The sequence below is a fragment of the Eulemur rufifrons genome, chromosome 3 (assembly GCF_041146395.1).
Source record: "Eulemur rufifrons isolate Redbay chromosome 3, OSU_ERuf_1, whole genome shotgun sequence".
Taxonomy (NCBI): domain Eukaryota; kingdom Metazoa; phylum Chordata; class Mammalia; order Primates; family Lemuridae; genus Eulemur; species Eulemur rufifrons.
The window spans coordinates 49,302,120-49,323,461 of NC_090985.1; the positions used below are offsets into that span (position 1 = coordinate 49,302,120).

At 31.2% G+C, this 21,342-nt stretch overlaps 1 protein-coding gene across 3 annotated transcripts in view; it reads left to right on the forward strand.

Annotated features, from left to right (window-relative positions):
• CSMD3 (CUB and Sushi multiple domains 3) overlaps positions 1 to 21,342 on the forward strand; it is a 1,111,380-nt gene that overhangs the window by 454,159 nt on the left and 635,879 nt on the right. For 2 of the 3 annotated variants that reach the window (XM_069466068.1, XM_069466069.1), the window contains 2 exons: positions 6,079 to 6,156; positions 12,029 to 12,116. In XM_069466068.1, coding sequence (XP_069322169.1) covers positions 6,079 to 6,156; positions 12,029 to 12,116 — 166 coding nt within the window. The remainder of the gene's footprint in view (positions 1 to 6,078; positions 6,157 to 12,028; positions 12,117 to 21,342) is intronic. The other variant, XM_069466070.1, reaches the window with a different exon arrangement.

Here is a 21,342-nt window from a genome sequence, read left to right on the forward strand (position 1 = left end):
ATACCTCTAATCACTTTTAAAAAATATTATGCTATGGAATCATTTATACAGCAAATATTATTTTCACAGAAATTTGTATTATTAATCTAGCAGTAAACCTTATATGAAAGATGATAAAACAGTCATTGCAGAAATATTGTCTAGTTTTTTACTCTAGCATCAGCACATTTTCTTGATCTTTTTTCTTTGAAAAATTATATGGAAGGGGCCATCAGTTAGCAGCCTCCATGCTAAATATGTTCTGAAGAGGTGTTTTGTTCAGCCAGTACATGATGCAGAAGAAAATGTTAAATTTTAAGTTTGTAGACCTGTTACGTGGAGCCACTATTTACTTTTAAACAAATGAACAAAATCTGTCCTCTTAGCACAGTTGAATACTTTTATAACCACTAAATACAATTTAATCTCTGGGGTAGAATAGTGAATTCTGATAACATTAGCCTTTCTCTCTTCCTTTGGTCCATATTCTACTCCTAAATAGTTTAGAATAAATTAATGAATCTCTTAGAACTGAAAAGAGAAGTTAATCAACATGTCTCTTGTAATATGAAAATAGAGCACACGACTGCAAATTCCTAGTCCAGTAAGAAGAATGCCAGAAATAATACACTGTGTTTTAACATTATTTTACCCTGTAATAAAATTCTTAGTGACTGATTAGTCTTATTACCCACGCAAATAAATCTACTATCAATGTCAATGGTGACATCAATAGTGAGATGAGCCATAGTCTCAAGATCAAATACACACACAGACAGACACACAAGTTAGTTATTTTAAATATTCAAAAATTTAAAAGAAATTATCTTCTTATTCGTATAGTTCATTTGTTGAGAATAAAATGAAAGATAAGATTATAATTAATTCAAAATAAAGAGCAGAATTACACATGCTGTTATCACATCAAATACAGTACAGAAAAGGAAGAGAAAGGCATTCCTGTACACTTGAAAAGTTAAAATGAAACAGAAATAAAGCAAAAATATCAGTCAGTAAGATACAAGTTACTTTCTTGCTCATAAGAAATTATTTTCCTTTTCAAAAAAATTATCATGAGCTGATTGAACCGAGGATTTATAATATAATGTAGCTACTGCCACTCCAAGATACTTTATTATCAAGTAAATGCTACTAACTTGGAAGAGCAATATAAATACAAAGTTAGAATATTGCATTCATTTTATCTTCATTATTGTATTAGCATATAATCTAAGTAGAAAGTGAGAGAGATTTCGGGGTGTTCTGATAAACTTTAATAAATAACGCCATTGTCTTCTATGAATGCTCCATATAAGCAAGAAAGTAAGTTATTTATATTTGGAAAACTTTCCTACTAATACTAAATATGTCTGTTTCTTTTTTCTGGAATATAAATGTTTTGCATATTGCAAGTTTTCACTATATATACATAACAATGAAACAGTATCATAAATTGTGAATATGTAACTTTTTAGATTATGTACCGAAGAGCTCATCAATCTTCAAATAAGGACCTTGAAACCAGGAAATGTTTTATGACTTAGTGATGAAAGGTCCTACTACAGGTCATCTTTTCCAAACCTTTAATTGATATTTGAACTCCCTGTATCACATCAATTTAATATGATCAGTTTCCTAGCATTAAAGACCAGCACCAACACTAAATCTACTACTTCCCAGTCTATTTTCTCCCACTAATACCACATGTTCTCAAGTTACACTTACAAAGATTCTTGGACATAAACAACAAAGACAAGTGCCACCTATTTCACAAAGAAGTTGATATCTGAAACAAAATAATCATTTATATATGTGAATATATGGTTAATTTTTATAATAGGCAGTGTAATTTAAATCATTTCAAATAAGTGATTTCAACTGATTAACATGAAAGTTAGATGAGGTTTAGGTAACATTCAATGTTATTTTCTTTTTGTAAATTTTTAAGTGAAATTTAGAATTCAAATTGATTTTGTAGATAACAAAACAATAATTGAACTGGAAGATACCAAAGTCATAATCCACTAAGTGGTTTAAAACTGCTCTAATGAAGGTTACAGGAATAAAATGGTTTTTCTAGTGCCTAGGGTTTACAACAAAATGAAGATGGATTTGATTGCTGGTCTAATATTCCTTTTTACCAGACCTTCTCATATTATAAAATATTTCTATTATGCTTAAAAAATGAGAGTCAAACCAAAACAGTAATAAAAATGAACTAAAATATTCAAAAATTATTTAGTATATGAAAAAAATGAAAATGGATCTTTATATATATATATATATATATATATTTTTTTTTTTTTTTTTTTTTTGAGACAGAGTCTCGCTTTGTTGCCCGGGCTAGAGTGAGTGCCGTGGCGTCAGTCTAGCTCACAGCAACCTCAAACTCCTGGGCTTAAGGGATCCTACTGCCTCAGCCTCCCGAGTAGCTGGGACTACAGGCATGCGCCACCATGCCCGGCTAATTTTTTGTATATATATATTTTAGTTGTCCATATAATTTCTTTCTATTTTTAGTAGAGACGGGGTCTCGCTCTTGCTCAGGCTGGTCTCGAACTCCTGACCTCGAGCGATCCACCCGCCTCGGCCTCCCAGAGTGCTAGGATTACAGGCGTGAGCCACCGCGCCCGGCCTATATCACACACACATATAACTTATCTTGCATTTAATGCTTTCTAAATTTATTAGGCCATACATTGTTTTTCTATATTTAAAAATAGCTTTATGGATGAAAATGCTTCTTTTTGAACGTTCACCCTTCTATCACTACCCTCCTTCCTAATTCATGACCAATAAAGGAAATTATCCCAGCAAAATACCTTTAGTTAGAACCCAGAATTAACAAGATTGCATTTATTCATTTATATATTTATATAAGTATAACATGAACAAACTATTTTTCCTGCCTTTGAGGAGCTCTCCACACAGTGAATGGATATTGCCAGAAATAACACATTATGTTAATATTTTCCTAACCTGTATAAAAGATCATAATGAATTTTAACTTTGACTTTATAATAAAATAAATTTTACATACTTGTTACTGAAACACATTGGTTAAAAAAAGTCAAGTTAATTTTATATGTTAAATATGATCACTAGAAGCACTCGTTACTTGAAATTTTGAGATTTATTGCATGTACCTTTTATAAACAGTAAAATTTATATTTTTATTTTAATATGTGATAATAAATCACTGATACATAATTTAGAGCAAGGTCTTATAATTCTTATTTGTAATATTCATTCTTCTGATGTATTCATAAAGAGATATACAATATGTGTTCTTCCTTTTAAAAATATATAAACATCTAAAATATTTGTTTACCGTTTAACATACTTTAAAGATTTTTGTTAATTTTAATTTTATATTATCTATTCACAACTTTTTGTCTCCTAAAATGGATTTCCCCCTGACCTTTCATCTTCTGTATCTATATTACAATTATTATAAATTTTTACTTTCAAAAATATTATGGACTCATAATAATTAAAAATAAAAAATAATTAAAAAGCAAAAAAAATTGGTATAGAGCTTAAAAAAGAAAGAAAGAAAGAATGCTAGTTTCTTTTAGAACTAGGAAAATATTTAAAATTCTTAGCCCAAGGTGACATTCTTTTAGGTGCAAGCATTCACTTGTTTTTATCTTAAGGTGTTATTCCTTACCTCATCCAACTAAATAATTAAGTCTATATACACCTAAGCAGTACATAAATCTTCACCTTTCCTCCATATGCACCACCCCTTCACACACACATACACACACACACACACACACACAATTAGTGGCAAATTGTTTATAGCATGAACTCTTTGGCCCATAGATTCTTCTTGTGCAATTTTCTTCTTTGGTCTTACAATATTTTCATTTAGTTTTCTTTACACTTTTAGAATTTCAGAGTTATGTTAACATTACCATGAAATCTCAGACTCATTTGTAATATTTAAAAAGTAAAATCTTATAATGCAGAGAAAAGTAGAGGTAGTTTCCTACTTATAATTCATGTTTGGAATGAGAAAATCTAGAATTATACCACAAAATAGAAAATCCAAATTTTGTTAAGAATTATTTGAGACAGCAGGAAAATTCACAAGTGACAGAACTAAATTTAGAGTAGTTGAACACTTCAGAAGAACTACACTTTAGGTTACCATGAGGCTGAGGGTAGAGGTGGAAGAGAATGACAACAAAAAGCGTCACTTGCAAGAGATATACTTGTTCTTTCACTATAAAAAAAGGACACAAATAAAGAATCTTGGAACTATTGAGTGAATGGACATCTAGTCCTAGATTCTTATTTTAAGAGAAGAACAAGTAAAAAGTCAGATCTTTGTCCAAAATCACACAACTAGGGATTGTTAGGAATAGGGCCTCTCAAATCCTTCTCCAATATTTTCTTCTTTTTTCAAATATATGTAGTGTGTATAGATACTTTATAACTATATAGTCCAGTAAACCATCAGGCTCTTTCTATTTTTGAACATATTAACATGAAAAAAAATCACCTTAAATGTTTGAAAAACCAATAAAATATCCATAATCTGAACTAATTGGATAGAATAACAGTTTAGGATTAATGAAATGATTATCTTAAACTAACAAAGTTTAATTTTGTTTTTTTCTTAATTTATGGCACCAACAAAACCTAATTGAATAGTGTTTAACATTATCATCTTTCACTATAAACTTGATAAAAAGCAATATGTAAATAATTCTAAGTTATAATTGAAAAAGTTAAATATATCCTTTGCTTTCTTGTTTAAGCGTTAAAAAAAATAACTGAAGTGGTGAGGGGTGATGAAGAGGAGTTTGCAAAAGGGTACAAAAATTCAGTTAAATAGAAGGAATAAGTTCTAGTGTTTGATAGCACAATAAGGGTGACTATACATAACAATAATTTATTGTAAATCTCAAAATAGCAAGAAGATAAAATTTGAAATGTTCTCAACACAAAGAGGTGATAAATATCTGAGGTGATGGATATTCCAATTACCCAAATTTGATCATTATACATTGTATGTTTGTATCAAAATATTACATATACCACATAAATATATACAACTATTATGTTTCTGTAAAAATTAAAAATTAAAAAGAAAATAATTGATATGTAAATAGCTCATTAGGATGAATAGCTTAACTTTTTTTTAATTAGTGGGGTTTCAATTAAATAGATTTTCTTTATTTCACTTGATATCCTTTAAAAATTTATATGCAGTAGTTTTATCAACTATCACATCACTTTTAAAAAAATTCATAGCACTTTCAGTTAATCAAATAATGTACACTTAAAGAGAAATAATATGTATTTTCCTTCATCCCAATTAATTGAAAAAGTATAACATCTCATTTAAAAAATATCTCCTACTCCATTGTGTTGATATTTATCTATTTCTTCTTAGAGTGTCCAATTATGATATTGAAAATCAATATCATAAGATCAAAAATAGTAGCAAAATATATTAGATGGCTCCAAATAATTGTAATTAATTTTCATATATTTCATACAATATGGGCTGAAATCAATAATAGTGTCAAATGCAATGATAATGAATAGAAATGATTAGTGGCAGATATTTTTAAATTTATTTTAAATTTTTCCAATTATTCTATTTTCTTAAATGTGTCCTAACATTTCAAATCGGCCAAATTTTTAGATGCGTTATTTACAAAAAAAAATAATAAAATAATAAAACAAGTTCATTGAATTCTTCCTCCTATGCTAATGACCCACCATTTTTACTTTTCCAGTTTAATTTATTCCATAAAATTTCATGATATTAAGTGGTTTATGATAAAGTGTTAAGATTTGGGTTTTATATAAAATCTTGGTAGTTTTTTAATATATCTATACGTCTATGCAGATTTTTTTCCTGTAGAATATTCGAAGTCCTTCTACCCTCCTTAGTATTTTAGTACTAAGTGATTATATTGCTTTATTTTTATTTTTAATATTCTTCTGGGTACCCTATATCAGGCTTGAGAAGGTGATTTCTTTATCTTGCATAATTCCATGCTAACAAAATTTGTTAACTTGAATTTCATTTTAAAGTTGTATTTCCTGATACATGTTTTTGTTTGTTTTCTTAACTAGTGAAAAAGGCCATAGATTTTAAATCTAGAGGATTTAAGTTGTTTCCAGGGAAAGACAACAGCAACAAGTTTTCTATCTGTGAGTGTACTTCTTTTTTGTTACTTTCTCTAGTGCAAGAGTGAAATTTGTGGTGTCTCTGTTGTTTGTGTGTTTTATAAAAATGTTTATGTATTTACCAAATTAACTGCATTAATATCTATATAACATGCATGATGATTATTCAATATTTTATTTAAATGTGTATTGAGTTAATGGCTTAACATGGTAAACTTCCAGCCTCATATTATTTTTGCTCAAATTTATTTTATATTTCAAGATGTAAAAACACTCTTCTGATCTCATGTGTTGAGGACATTCAAGTTTTGTAATTCCAGGATGTGAAGTATAATTCTCAAAATTGGTGGTTTCTTATAGAAATTCTTGTTTGAATATATCTAAATTTCAAGAAAAATATTTTTCTAAAGAATGTTCCTTTTATAATAGAAGTTTTCACTTAAGAAAAATATACTAATTTCAGTTAATTTATCGAAACACTTGAACTCAATAGTATTTTGTAAATTATTGTTATTCACTCTTTTGAAAAAAATCTTATGAAATGGCCTGAAATACACAATTTTGATTACAAATTCAAGGCTTTATAGATCATCTGAAGCTCATCCCATTATCTTAGATTTAGAGCATTCCTCTATACTACCATAAACATGGGATTTTTTTTTTTAGTAGAACTGTACATTTTTGTAGTACAAATTAATAGCAGTTGGCAGAAATTCCCAATATCACTGTTGTAGATTAGAAACTTTCGAACAAGTCATTTATGATATAATATCTGATTTCTAGGAAATCATTGATCAAACTGGGTTACCTGTTTGGAAAACACTAAATAGTTAATTTCAAAATATTTAGCTTGTATAATTATTCTTTCTTCATATTTTTGAGAGTTAAAAATGTATTTTCAAGATTTATACTGTCAATTTTTAGGAAAATGAATAATGCTACAATATGACTCAGGTTAATTATTTGATACATTTTGGAAAGACATTTCCTGTAATAGAAAATATGAATAGAAAAAAATTTCCACCTGAGATGATTCCAATATATCAAATTTCTTCATGTCAACATGAAATAAAAGTTAAATATTTGCAAAATTAAATGTTAGGGTTACTACATATTTTGTCCAATACTTTGGCCAATATATTTGTTTTGGAATTCTAGGTACGATTACAAGAGGTAAAGCTGGTTGTTCCTTTTCTCATTTTGCCTACACATTTTTTTTATTTTATATGCCACATGCTTCAAACTTCCAAATGTTCTGAGAAATTTTGGTTACTTATACTAAGAAATATAGGATTAATCAAGGCATTATAAGATGGATATAACTCTCCATACTTGTTGGTATAGTGCCTTATTGGAAATATGTATTATTTTTATTGTTCTTCTACATGGGTTATGAGGACAAACAAAAAGGGAATTTAGACATAACTGCCTACCTGAAAAAATCAACTCTGTCTTTTAAAGGAATATTATATTTAAGAAATATTTGCTTTAAGATTATCAGGCAAAAAGTTATATAAGACAAAAAATGTTAATAATATACTTCATAATTTTAAAATAAATGTTTCATTATTCATTGTGTTTTATATAAAGAATTTAAAAATACTCTTCCATTTTCATTTTTTAATACACATAACTACCATTTCAATCAAAAGAAAATATTTATGGCAAATTTTTCATTATCACAAAATGGCAAGCCAACATTATTTTAAATTTTATTTTACTTCAATTAGTTTCTAAAGTATTTACTGGTTCAAAACTATATTCTTTCATGGTTGTTTGTAGCAAAGAGTTAATATTGTTCTAATTTATATTCCTAATATGTATCTATTGTCAAATAAGCATTGAAATCTTCATTTCTTTAATTAATCATCTATTTAACACAGGACAAAATAAAGTGGAAGATAATTTTTATCTTAAATTCATTTTTCAAATATAAAAAATACTCAAGCTGATGTTCTTTGAATAAACAATCAATTCTATTACTGGCACAGCCAAAATTGAGCATAAGCATGGAAGACATGCAATATACACATCGCTAAAGCAGAGATATTCCTACAATGGCATCTTACATTTTAACTAAGAAGTGAATTAAAAAGAGGTTCAGGAAGCTCCAGTAGTATTGATGGAGAGAATGGTTTTTTAAATGGGTGATTCAGATTTTTTTTTTCAGCTTTACTACCTGAACTCTAAATTGCCCCTATCTAACCCTACCCCTTGTTCTTTTTCAAAAACAGTTTTGCCACAAAAGAAAAAAGAAATATTTTTTAAATTTTTTAAATAAAAAAATTATATTTTTAAAATGTTGAACTTAATGAATTAATAGTCTTACCAACTTTTCTACGAGGCTCTTCTATACTAATATTCTATAGCAGTGGTTCCTAACCTTTATGGCACCAGGGAACAGTTCCATGGAAGACAATTTTTCCATTGTTGGAGAAGGAGGGAGGAGATAGCTCAGGCGGTGATGCCAGCGTTGGGAGCGGCTGGAAATACTATGAAGCTTTGCTCACTGGTCACTCACCTCCTGCTGTGAGGCCCAGTTCCTAAGTTTCCATGGGGGTGTTGGGGTGGGGGGGACCGTGCTGACACGGAGCTCCTGAGGTGATGTTTGGCCCGGTTCCTAACAGGCCACACACTGGTAGTGGGCTGCAGCTTAGGGGTTGGAGACCGCAGTTCTATAGAATGTTAAATTAAAGTCAAATTATAAGAAAACTCTGAGCCTCCCATAAATGAGGGAGGCTTTTTCTTTCCTGTTCTTCAAAGCCATACTTCTGTTCATTCATATTATCCATTCATTCCACAATTCCTCCATGCCAGCACCATGTAAAACTAAGAAGGTAAAGGAATGAATAAAATATAGTCTCAGCCCTCAAAGATCCAACATTTTATTGGAAAGCTAAATGAGTTAAGAGGCAACTCTTTGTAGAATATGAAGTGTGTTAGTAAAAAATAACAGCACGCTGTTTACATTGATAATGTTTGAGTTCAAAACAAGATCTAAAAGCACTGAATTTAATAAGTTGTAATAAAAATTAAAAATCTAAATTTTAAAAATCTGAATTTTAGTAATTTGAGAAAGGTGGCAATGTAAGCAGCTAGAAGAGGCAATGTGGAGGTATATTTTAGTCAGAATTCACTTATTTTTATTTTTAGGTTACATTATATGCTATATAAAATCAGAAACCTTATGAAAACATGCTTCTGAACCCTTCCTATGTAATTAAAAATTTGAAAAGAATTCATGTTCTTACCATGATACAAATTGCTATTCAAATTAATAGAATTATAAGTGAAGACTCTATCCAGTTGCTTCAATGGCATTATGAAGTGAAATCAGCTTATTGAATGAATATTAATTTCATTTGAATGATTGGCATTAGTTAGCTATAGGCACCTTTGAAATATCTAAATATCAGAGGAAATAAAATATTATACTTTATTTTTATTTTGAACCTTTATAATTAAAGAATATTAAATACATGTACCATGTAGAATTGCTCTCATTATCCTTACATTTTAAATTGGGATGTCTTTCCTCTATGGCAGATGTCCAAAAACAGTGGTATACTTCTAAACAGACAGAAATAACTTGACAATTAAAATCATGAGAATTGGGACTAATTTGGTGAAAGTGATCAAAGTGATAAATGTGCTTTGCATTTGAAGATAAAATGTTTGGAAAGGTGTTTTGCAATTATAGTTAATGACATAGTTTCTGCTTTGCTGAGCTTTGTGGACAAGCTATAGGGCTCAGGAGTTAAGAGTAGAATTTCTGGAATCAGATTGCTTGGGTTTAAAATATAGATTAATTTTAAATTAAATATAAAATTGTCCAAATAAAACTCTCTAAGTTATACAAAAAGAGGAATTGGAGTAAGATGGAAAAAATGAGTGATTATATTTTGGGTATGGTTGATCTGGAGATGAGTTTTGAATATTAGATAGGATTTTGATAACTAAAGAGGAAGAAAAGGATGACACGGAGACATGGAGAAAACACAAGCAAATGCACAGAGTGAGCATGTCTGATCAGCAAAATTGCAGAACAATGGAGAGGCAGTTGGACTTGGATGATGGATACATCTTGGTGACTAGTGAGAAATATAGTTGATGTAGTAGAAAATCTAGAGTCATCGGAGATTTGAGCAGTAATAAAAACTGTGTTTTGGGAAATTTAACCCTCCTCTAATATTCAAGATGGATTGGAGGTGGAAGACAATGGAGTCACAAAAGCATCAAAGTTATTAGGTCAAATGTAAGGAGATTGATGAGATGACACTGGTCATTTTTGGTGGATAATAAAATAGGTCATTGAAGGAGCAAGAAAGGAGCTTACAAAAGATAACAAAACCATAGATCACAAGTCATTAGCAAATAGGTAATTTTTTCAAACCATAAGAGAAATATAAATATGGAGAGATATGGGTCAATGTTTTTAAATTTGTCCTCTATAGTCTAATCAGTCAAGTAAGAGAGTGAGGAAAAAAAAAAACCCAGAAAGGTAAAGAGAAATTAAATAGCAAATTAGAGGAACAAGAAAAGCAAAAATATCACATGCTTTGAATTAGTGAGCATGTAATAAAGTTGGCAAGAAGAACATTGTTAGTGATACTTAGGAAAGTAATTTTGTTTTAGAATGATGGAAACACATGCAAAATTATATATCTAATTGAGAAGTTGATAATTTTACTACAGCCATGACTGTTGGACCATCACTTGATAGCTATCCTCCTATCTGATGAGTCAGTGTGAACACAGTGACCAATTTGAATGAAATAATCCAGAAATCCAGAGGTTCTCAACTTTGACTTTACATAAGAATCACCTGAGAGTTATTTAAAAAATAAATACAAAAACTAATGCTCAAGATCCTACCCTAAACTAATTTCATTAGAATATCTAGGGATAGAAGTAGGCATCTTTATTCTTTAAAAAAGGATCTGTCTACAGTTATTCCAACTCACAGCGTAGGATAAAAACCATTGCAGGGTTAAGGTTTTTTTCTCTCTGGAGTCACTACTTAGGCACTATTCTTTTCTTAAAAGGAGCAGATAAATTGATAAAGAGGAAGACAACAGAATTTATTCTCCAGGTCACTATAAGATTGAATTTATAAAACAACATCACTCAGAGATTTCAGAACTATCTTTTTAAATTATCTTCCCATTAAAAAATCTATCTTGGGGATTTAGTTATCCACTGTGATCACATTCATTGAAAAAAATTAATATGTCTTTTATTAACTGAGTACCTTGAAGACACTGTTGAAGATGTGTACAATGATTAAGTAAAATATAGTCATGGATATTGCTTGAAGGTAAAGCCAATATTTGGGCTTTCAGCATTATGTAATAATCTAATGACATGCTTAGTAATTGGTACCATTGTTTTGCTTTAATATTGACAGACAAATTTATTTGTTATGTACCAAATACAGATGTGTTAATAATAAACTTTTTCCATAGGGTCATATTTTTCATTGCAATGTTAAAAATAACAGGGACTCAAATGATATTCATAACTGGTGGTTGACTTCTTTACTGCCAATGACTAATGGAAACTTTGGGCACTGATATTCTGAGAATGTGTTTCCAGGAATTTTGCAATTTGAAAGTAACTAAAAGTCAAGTGTTCGATATGAATATTTTAATATTCAGAATAGTGTGTCATTGAATATGAACATCAAATTTATTTTTATAGGTCCATAAATAGGAAAAATAAAGCTTTTGCTTTTATCATCACATTATAAAATTGTATTTTAGCTTTCTATGGTTAAATGATAGAGATTATAACAACAAAATATGAGCATATATTTTATGTAAGTTTTTAAATTAATATCATCCTTGATTTTCTAATCATGTGCGTTTTGTTTCTTTTTCTTTTCTTGCTGTTACAGTAAATGAGGGAGGTATTAAAACAGCTTCCAATTTATGCCCAGATCCAGGAGAACCAGAAAATGGGAAGAGAATTGGATCAGATTTTAGGTAATATTTTAAATTGCTTATTTCTTTATTTATCTTGTCAATGTTTATTTTAATTTACATTTTAAAATAGCTAATAATATGGAGATGAAGGTCCAGTGACTTCACACTGTGGGAGCTAGATTTCAATGATGTGTTACTATTAATAATATTTCATACTTTAAAGTGACTAGTTATATATTATCTTTATCAGGACACTTTTATTGGAGTTTAAATGATTATTTTTTTCATGTAACAATTGAACAATCATGGGATTTAGACTTTAAAAAAATGAGTTTGATTTCAAATTCTCGTATTTCTTAGTCGTCTGATCTTGGATACATTACTCAATCCTGTTTGCCTGAAGTTTCTCTTCTGTAGCATATAAATAAAATATACCATATGGTTTATTTGCATGTTACAGAAGAGAAAACTCAGGCAAATAGGATATCATGAACACAGAGAGTAGAATGATGGTCACCAGAGGCTGGGAAGGGTAGCACAAGAGAGGGGGATAGGGTGGGGAGAGTTAAGGGGTACAAAAATATAGTTAGATAGATAGATAGAATGAACAATATTTGATAGCACAACAAAGAGACTACAATCAACAGTAACTTAGGGTATACTTTAAAATAACTAAAAATGTGGAATTGGAATGTTCCTAACACAAAGAAATGATAAATGGCTGAGGAAATGGACACCCCAATTACCCTGATTTGATTAATTCACATTGTATGCCTATATCAAAACATCACATGTACCCTATAAATATATACAACTGTTATGTACCCATGATAATTAAAATTTAAAAATTTAAAAAGTAATCATAACTTGAATATGTTTTAAATCCATCACAAAATTAGTATATACTTTATTAATTTTAAATTAACATTACCAACAACATAGAGAGAATATATGTATTATACTGTTGCAGATTTTAATTACATGACTAATAATGCTTTTAAAAAATTTAGAATTTATTAGTCCTCTGATTTTAGTATTTTACAAAAAAATACAAAAATCCTATTAATATGTTAAATAATAATTTAGATAAAATTCACAAATACTTATTTTTACCCAGTATGCTTGATATATTAAATTGTGTTTTTAAATTATTGATGACAATATTTATAGTTCCATATACTATACATTTATAGTTTTTAATTCTTCATGTTGTTTATATAAAGTACAAAATGATACTCTAAAACATTATCTGTATAAAGGAAAAAATAGTTCTTAAAATATAGATCTATTGGAATTTTGCACCATGAATCTTTCAGGAGAACTTAAAATTATATTTTGCTGTACTTGGAATGTAACACAATATTATTTTAACATGAATATAGTTGTATTATAATATTCTAAAATATTTACAGAACTTTAATCACCCCCAGAACTTAATATAGATAATGATATTTGAAGAAACACACTAAAGAAAAAGTCAAAGACCTGGGATCTAGGTAAACTTGGATCCTAGTAAATTAAGTAACTTTATCAAAATCAGCTAAATCTTTTAGCCTCAATGATTACAATTGTATTTCATAACTACAGAATAAGAAGTTTACTAAGTAATTCTTTTCTTACATGTCTTCTGTATTTCTTATAAAACACTATAAGTATTTATTTTATTCCTGTTTTAAATTTTTTTTTATTTCAAATTATTAAGAGAGTACAAGTATTTTGATTACATAGATATTCTGTATATTTCTTAAGTCAGGGCTTTTGGTGTGTCAGTCACCAGAATAGTGTTCATTGTAGCCAATAGGTTAGTTTTCATCCCAACATCCCCTCTCACCCTCCCCTCTTCTTGGTTTCCAATGTCTTTTATACCTCTTTGTGCCCATGTGTACCTGTTGTTTAGCTCCCATTTGTTAGTGAGAACATATGGTGTTTGGTTTTCTATTCCTGAGATACTTCATTTAGGATAATGGTCTCTAGTTCCAACCAAGTTGCTACAAACGAAATTATTTCATTCCTTTTTATGGTTGAGTAGAACTCCATGGTGTGTATACATATACCACATTTTCTTTATCCACTCATGAATTGATATACACTTAGATTGGTTTCTTATCTTTGCAATTGTGAGTTGTGCTGCAATAAATATTTGAGTGCAGGTGTCTTTTTTATAAAATGACTTCTTTTCCTTTGGGTAGATACCCAGGAGTGGGATTGCTGGATCAAATGGTAGGTCTACATTTATTTCTTTGAGGATTTTCCATACTGTTTTTCATAGAAATTGTACTAATTTGCAGACCCACCAACAGTGCATAAGCATTCCTATCTCTCTGCATCCATGTCAGGATATATTGTTTTTTGACTTTTTAATAATGTCCATTCTGACAGGGGTAAGGTGGTATCTCACTGTGGTTTTATTTTGCATTTCCCTGATGGTTAGTAATTTTGAGCATTTTTTCATACAATTGTAGGCCATTTTTCTATCTTCTTTTAAAAACTTCTGATCGTATCTTTTACCCATTTTAATGGGGTTGTTTGTTTTGTTCTTGTTGAATTGTTTGAGTTCTTTGTAGATTCTGGATATTAGACTCTTATTGAATGTATAATTTGTGAATATTTTTTCCCATTCCCATAGTTTGTCTACTCACTCTGTTGATAAAATTTTTGATTGGTTAAGCCCCATTTATTTATTTTTGTTGTTGCTGTTTTTGCACTTGGGGTCTTAGTCATATTTTTTTTTTTTTGCCTAGGCCATAGGCTAGAAGAGCTTTTCCTAGGTTTTCTTTGGAATTTTTATGGTTTCCTGCCTTCCATTTATGTTTTTTACCCTTCTTAAAATAATTTTTGTATATGGCAAAAGATAGGTGTTCTATTCATTTTTCTTCACATAACTATTCACCATTTATTCAATGAGGCTTCCTTTCCCCTGTATATGTTGTTATCTGCTTTGTTGAAGATCAGTTGATTATACCTATATGGTTTTACTTCTGAGGTCTCTATTTCGTTCTGTTGGTCTGTGTGTCTACCTTTATATTCGTACCATGCTGTTTTGGTTACTGTAGCCTTATAGTATAATTTGAAGTCAGGTAGAGTCAGGTGGAGGGGTGCATTACACTTAGTCACAGTGTGCATGACAGTCCCTGCTCTCCCTGCTCCCTCTCTGTCCTGGCAGGGGTAGTAGGGAGTGGCTTCATTGGGGTGGCTGTGGCTGCAGTGGAGCTGACCCTCTGCAGACCTGGCCCTTTGGGGCTGAGAACATAGTTTGGTGTCTGTCGCAGTGATCTGGGACCAGAATATTGGCAGGACCCCACTGTGCCCACTCTCTGATGCGATGCTGTTGCATTTTCCAAGCAGCTCCTTGGTCAGTTTGCAGGCCTGCTGTGGTGAGGGAGCCCCCTCACAGCTCGGATTTCATTGTCAGTTGGGGGAGCACAGAATCCCAGGAATCTCTCCCTTAAGCCTTCCCTAAGTATGATTACTTCCCCCAGGTACTTTCTGATCTTGCTGAGTGGATTGCCCTGCCTCTTTCTCCCTCACTTTGGGTGTCTATAGTGGCTTCTCTGGTGACTCATAGTGCTGTCTCCAAGACAGTCCATCATGGGTGAACCCCTCCCTACCCACAACCTTGGAGCCTCTCCTTGAGAGCCAGAAGTACAAGCTTCTTCTAATCTGCTTTTTTGCCCCCCTCCCTCCTATTTTATTTGTATGTTTTAAATGAGGAAGCTGAAGCTCTGTTTACCTAGCTAAATAGTTTGACGGAACCACAATTTGAATTTGTGATTTCTGGACTCCAAAACCTCACTTTTTAATCTCTATATTACATTATGCTTTGAAGTCAAACAAACTTCATTCAAATCACATCCCTGACATAAGTTATCTTGTCTTCTGCAAGAGTTGATTTCCTCAGATCTAAACTGAGGATAATTATGCTTATCTTATTGGGTCAAGGAGAAGGTCATTTGAGATATTGCATGAATGGTAATAATCATGGAGCTGGTGACAAAATAAGTATTCATTCTAGCTGCTATTAAAATATTATATATAGGACAATTAATAATATTAATATTTTCTTCACACTGTTTGCAGATTATATCAATGATTTATTGGAAATAGACTTAAAATATTATAATGTAATAGTAATAGTGAGTTAAATTACCTTGAAGTTCAGTGGATTTCAAGCTATGCAGATGTAATCACAAATTTAAAAAAGTACTGTGAAGTCAAAAATAAAATTAAAACCAAGATTTTTTGAGAGAGGATAAAGGTACTTTTATTCTCTCTCTTAAATTGGAAGCCACCCAATTTAAGAAGGTCCTACTCCCATTGATATTGCAAGAATTATATGCATCCAACCTGCAGGCAAGGAACAGGCTTACATTAAGGAAGAGCTTGATGAGCTGTTCCAGGAATATATAGACCAGTGAAGCCTAGTTACAGAGTCTAAATGGGAAAACATCATAGAATGAAGTTGAGGAAATAAGGAGAAACCAGATTACTTTTGCAGAGAAAGTAAATTGATAGCCATTCAGCCTGATCTTTACTGAAAATGTTTTGTTTTAAGCACACAGTGTTTTTAAGAATGGAAGCCAACATTTAAAACTAAGATATCTCTCTCTCTGTCTGTCTCTCTCTCTCTCTCACACACACACACATTGTTGTATTACCATGTTATATTTGGCAACTTACACCTGTATCATTTTATGGCAACATCTACTGAGACAAATTGACAGCTGCTCCCTCTAGTCTAGGAAGACTCTCTCAGTCACTATCTTTATCCATAAGCTACTTTACTCATTTAAATCACCTGCCTATGATGGGAAGTTGTAAAGAATTGTAAGAGAGTGATGTGATCCAATTTATATTTTCAGTAGATTACGCTTTCTGTTTTAGGTAAATGGATTGAGGAAAACATAAGTTTTAGTTAGAAGGCTGCTTCATAGTCTGGGTGAAAATGATGGAGACTTGGAATATGGTGTTGGCAGTTAACTATACAGATTTGAGATATGTTTCGAAGATAAAATCTTCAGTATCCAATGATAATTTGATGTGAGAGGTAAGAAAAATGGAAGAATAAAGGATTATTCCCAATTTTCTGGGCTTGAACAATGTGAGGATGAATAGAATTTTAATATTTTAGACAGCGTGAAAATACAGAAATTTGAAGAGAAAAATTGAGAGTTCAGTTTTTTTTGTTTGTTTGTTTGTTTTGTTTTTGTTTTTGAGACAGAGTCTTGCTCTATCTTCCAGGCTATAGTGTCATCATAGCTCACTGCAACCTCAAACTCACGGACTCGAGCAATCCTTCTGCCTCAGCTCCCAAGTAGGTGGGACTACAGGCACACACCATCACGCTTGGCTAACTTTTCTATTTTTTTGTAGAGATGGGGTCTCACTCTTGCTCAGGCTTGTCTCTAATTCCTGGGCTCAAGCAATCCCCCCATGTTGGCTTCCCCAAGTACACAGATTACAGGCATGAGCCACAGTCCCTGGCTGAGAGTACAGTTTTAAAGTTATAAATTTCAGGTGCCTTAGAGATTTGTAGGTGGATATGTTAATTGAAGTTCCTAAATATCAGGGAACTATCAGTGTGTAGGTATTATAAAGAATATTAAAGCAACATGAGTAGAAGACATCACTTAAAATATATAGAAAGTCAAGAGTACTTGTGACATAGTCCCAAAGATCTATATTATTTGATGAACTGTTGCAATACAAGGCATTATCAAATCATGCTCATGAGTGACCAGAAGAATAAGTAAATACTTGAGAGTGACTGAAGTATGAGAAGAAAGTCCTTTAAAAGGAAAGTAAAGAATATTGAATGCTATTGAAAAATTGAATGCTATTGAAAAATTGAGTATGATGAGGACCAAAGATTGTCTTTTGAATTTGACAACATACAGGTTGTTGACAAGAATGATTTCAGTGGAATGACAGAGGTTGAAAATCAATTGAAATTGACTGAAGAGTCAACAAAAACAGTTCAGATAGGTAGCAGCTTGGGAGCATCAAGTTATATAAAGCAGGAGAGTAATGAGGCAGTTGTTGTATACTCATTAGGAAGTAAAGAGAGAATATCTTTTTAGAGATGCAAGAGACCAAAGAGTGTTTATTGGTTGATACAAATAATCCTATAGAGAGGAATATATAGGTAATATAGAAAGAGAGGGTATAAGTAAAGGAACATAATTTTGTAGGAGAAAAATGAATGAGATCCCAAAGACAAGAAGAGGGGAATTATTTTCACTGTAACAGGAAGGAACATAGAGAAGTGGAAAGGAGATGCTCTTAGGCTTGCTTGTAGATTTTGTAACGGGAAGATGAGAGAGCTCATGTTTAATACTTTTGCTTTGGTAATGCTGAATCTAGTAAAGTCAAATGAAAATGTGTGTACAGGGAGATGGGGATGGATGAGAGAGAAAGTTTAAGACTGCAAGAAAAATGGTAAATAATTGTTACCAGGAGTGGGATAGCAAGCTTGATATAGAAATGTTTCCTCACTAAGTAATTTTAAGTGCCCATTTGAAATTGATGATAATGAATTTGCCTGGTTATTTAATTTTTATCTAGAATAACTGAGCTTCCAAGGTACAAACATAAAAAGGATTGTGCAAAAGGATGGCAAAGCTCAGTGCATTTGGAAAATTACTAGTAATTCTTTCAGTCGTATAGATTAAGTATATGGATCTGAAGCAAAGAAATCTCAAGTAGAGTATAAACTGGTGGGACTCAAAGTCCTCCTTTATAAAGCTTTTCTTATTTTTTCTAATCCATAGAAATCTTGTTCTTATCTTCTTAGCATTGTAAACTTACTTCATTATAGCACTAGAATATTTTTCCTTGTCTTTTCGAAACTTTTCTAAGCATAAGACCTTTGGACCTAGGTATAGAATTATTCACATTTTCTGTATACCTGACAAAGGGAGTTTAATAAATGTGATGAAATGAATTGATTAAAACAGCTAAACTGCAGTTTGGCATTTTTTCATTAATTTCCCAGATCACATGACCTTATAGCAGGACCTCAAACTCATCATAAAAGTAAATGGCTTATGGACAGCAGTTGATGAAACAAATTATACATGCACATAATCAATATTTTTATAATCACTGAGGAAATCCATAAGAAGATCCTTGGAGAAGTATTTTACTTGCTATATTTTGCTTACCATTTTTTACTCTAATCCCTAAGGTGAGAGTCCCAGCAGCTGTGTTTTGAAACCTTAAAAGCTTTGTTTCTAATTTGAAATGCCTATGGAACATAACAGGCTTTAAAGGGAGAAATGCTTCCAAAGAGATATAAAGATGCCAGCATTTTCTATACTGAAAAATAAATTAAAAATTTAAATGTCTCTTAAAATTACAACCAAATGTCTGGGATAGTTCAGCTTGTGGAATCCTTACCTTTCACAGGCTTTTCTTCTGCAGGAAAGGCCTTAATTGATGCCTCCTCCATCTGAAACAGAAAATATAGAGGAAGGGGAGTTTTGAAGATGTTAACAGAGATGTCACTAAACAGGGGCATTACCTTGTTCTCCTCTTGAGAGCAAAGAATATATGTTGGCTCCAAATTTTGGATTTTCATTTGGATTATTAAAACACTGGTATATCTCAGCACAGAAAAAGCAGGGAACATGCTAATCATCTGGTAATATTAAAACAATACCATTCATTATATAGTATGAAGGAAATGCTGATTATCATAATCCAAATCCACCACACTTTTGAATATGGGCTCATCTTTACCCATTCCCCCAACATGAACTTTCTAAATATGCTAGAATATTCATGAATAAATTTTACCTTGATAATTGCTAAGAGACTATTAACATATAGAAATTTCCAAATATGTTCTGTCTATTCCCACTTTACAAGTAAATTTTTCTAAAGAATAGTCTAAACCTGTGGTGCTTCCTTCTTTACTGCTAAAACCAGGTATAACCATTGTAACTATCTGTAACCATTATAACCTCTCTTTTTACTTCAATGACTGAGAAATATAATAGCTTAGTTTCCTTGAGTATAGCCACTCTGAGCACCAACTTTTCATTCTTTTCTTGAATTACTCTCTCCCCTCATTTCCTAAAAATAAGCATTCCTCAGAGTTATATCTTCAAATCTCCCTTCTTCCCCTGTACCATTTGCTTCAAGAATGCTACCACCTCTGAAGGCTTCATAACCACAACTTTCTATGTTTCTCTCAGGTCTTTACCTTTCCATTGTTCTGAGATCTGAATATTTATTTTCAATTTTAAAACAATTGAACTAATGTTTCCTCTAAAACAAGTATACTACATGTTATTACAAGTGAAAAAGCATGGAATTTGTAAACAGATGAACTTGATTTCAAGTCTTGCCACTCTTTTTACTTAACTTGAAGAAGTTATTTATTCTCCCCAAAGTTCTGTTTTCTTTTTAGTAAAAATGTAAAGAGTAACCCCAAACTGAACTGCTGCTATAATGAAGGACTAGATTATCTAACAGTCCATAAAATTGCCTAGTAAAGTGTCCAGGACAAAACAGAGCTCTATAAATTCTAGGTTACCTGTCTTTCCCTTCTCTTTCTAGTTTTCCTGTGATTTTTCCCAATGAATTCAGATTTTAAAAAAATTCATTTCCAATATCCTACAACCCATTTATTCTACATTTTTTAGTTCATTAATTAGTTATCTTCAATTTTCATTGCCTCTATTTTACTTTACGCCCTTAAAACTCTCACCTGCACGATAGCAATACTCTTCTATTGCAAGAAGTATTACACCTGGTTTTCAGAAAAAGATTTTTAGTATGTAACTATTACTATATTACCACCTGATCAAAAACGTATGTTTTCCATACCTCATTGAATTAAGAAGTAATGTAATATCAATTATCATACACAGACATACATCATACTTTAGCTTAAAACCACTTTCACACTATTTATTTGTTATTCATTAAAACACTGTAGATGTCAATGTTCCTATTTTGCTAAAGAGTAAACTTACATGCCAGAAGTTCCTACATATAGCAGTAATTAAGGCAAGCCTTTATCTCAAGGCTTATGGCCTGCAATTTGGTGCTCTTTTTCCTTTGTTTATAAATTTGCATTCTGGCATTTAAGTTCTTCCTTAATAGAGTTCAAACCTAAATTTCTGGCATTATCTTTCAGTTCTATCATATTGTGTTACAGATGCTAGATCCACCTCTTATGGGAAAAAAAAGTATCATTTCAGTTGTGCGGTGTGTATTTTTAAAAAGAAAGGTAAAAGAGAAATCTATTTCCTTAAACTTTCTAGTTGCTTAAGGTAAATTG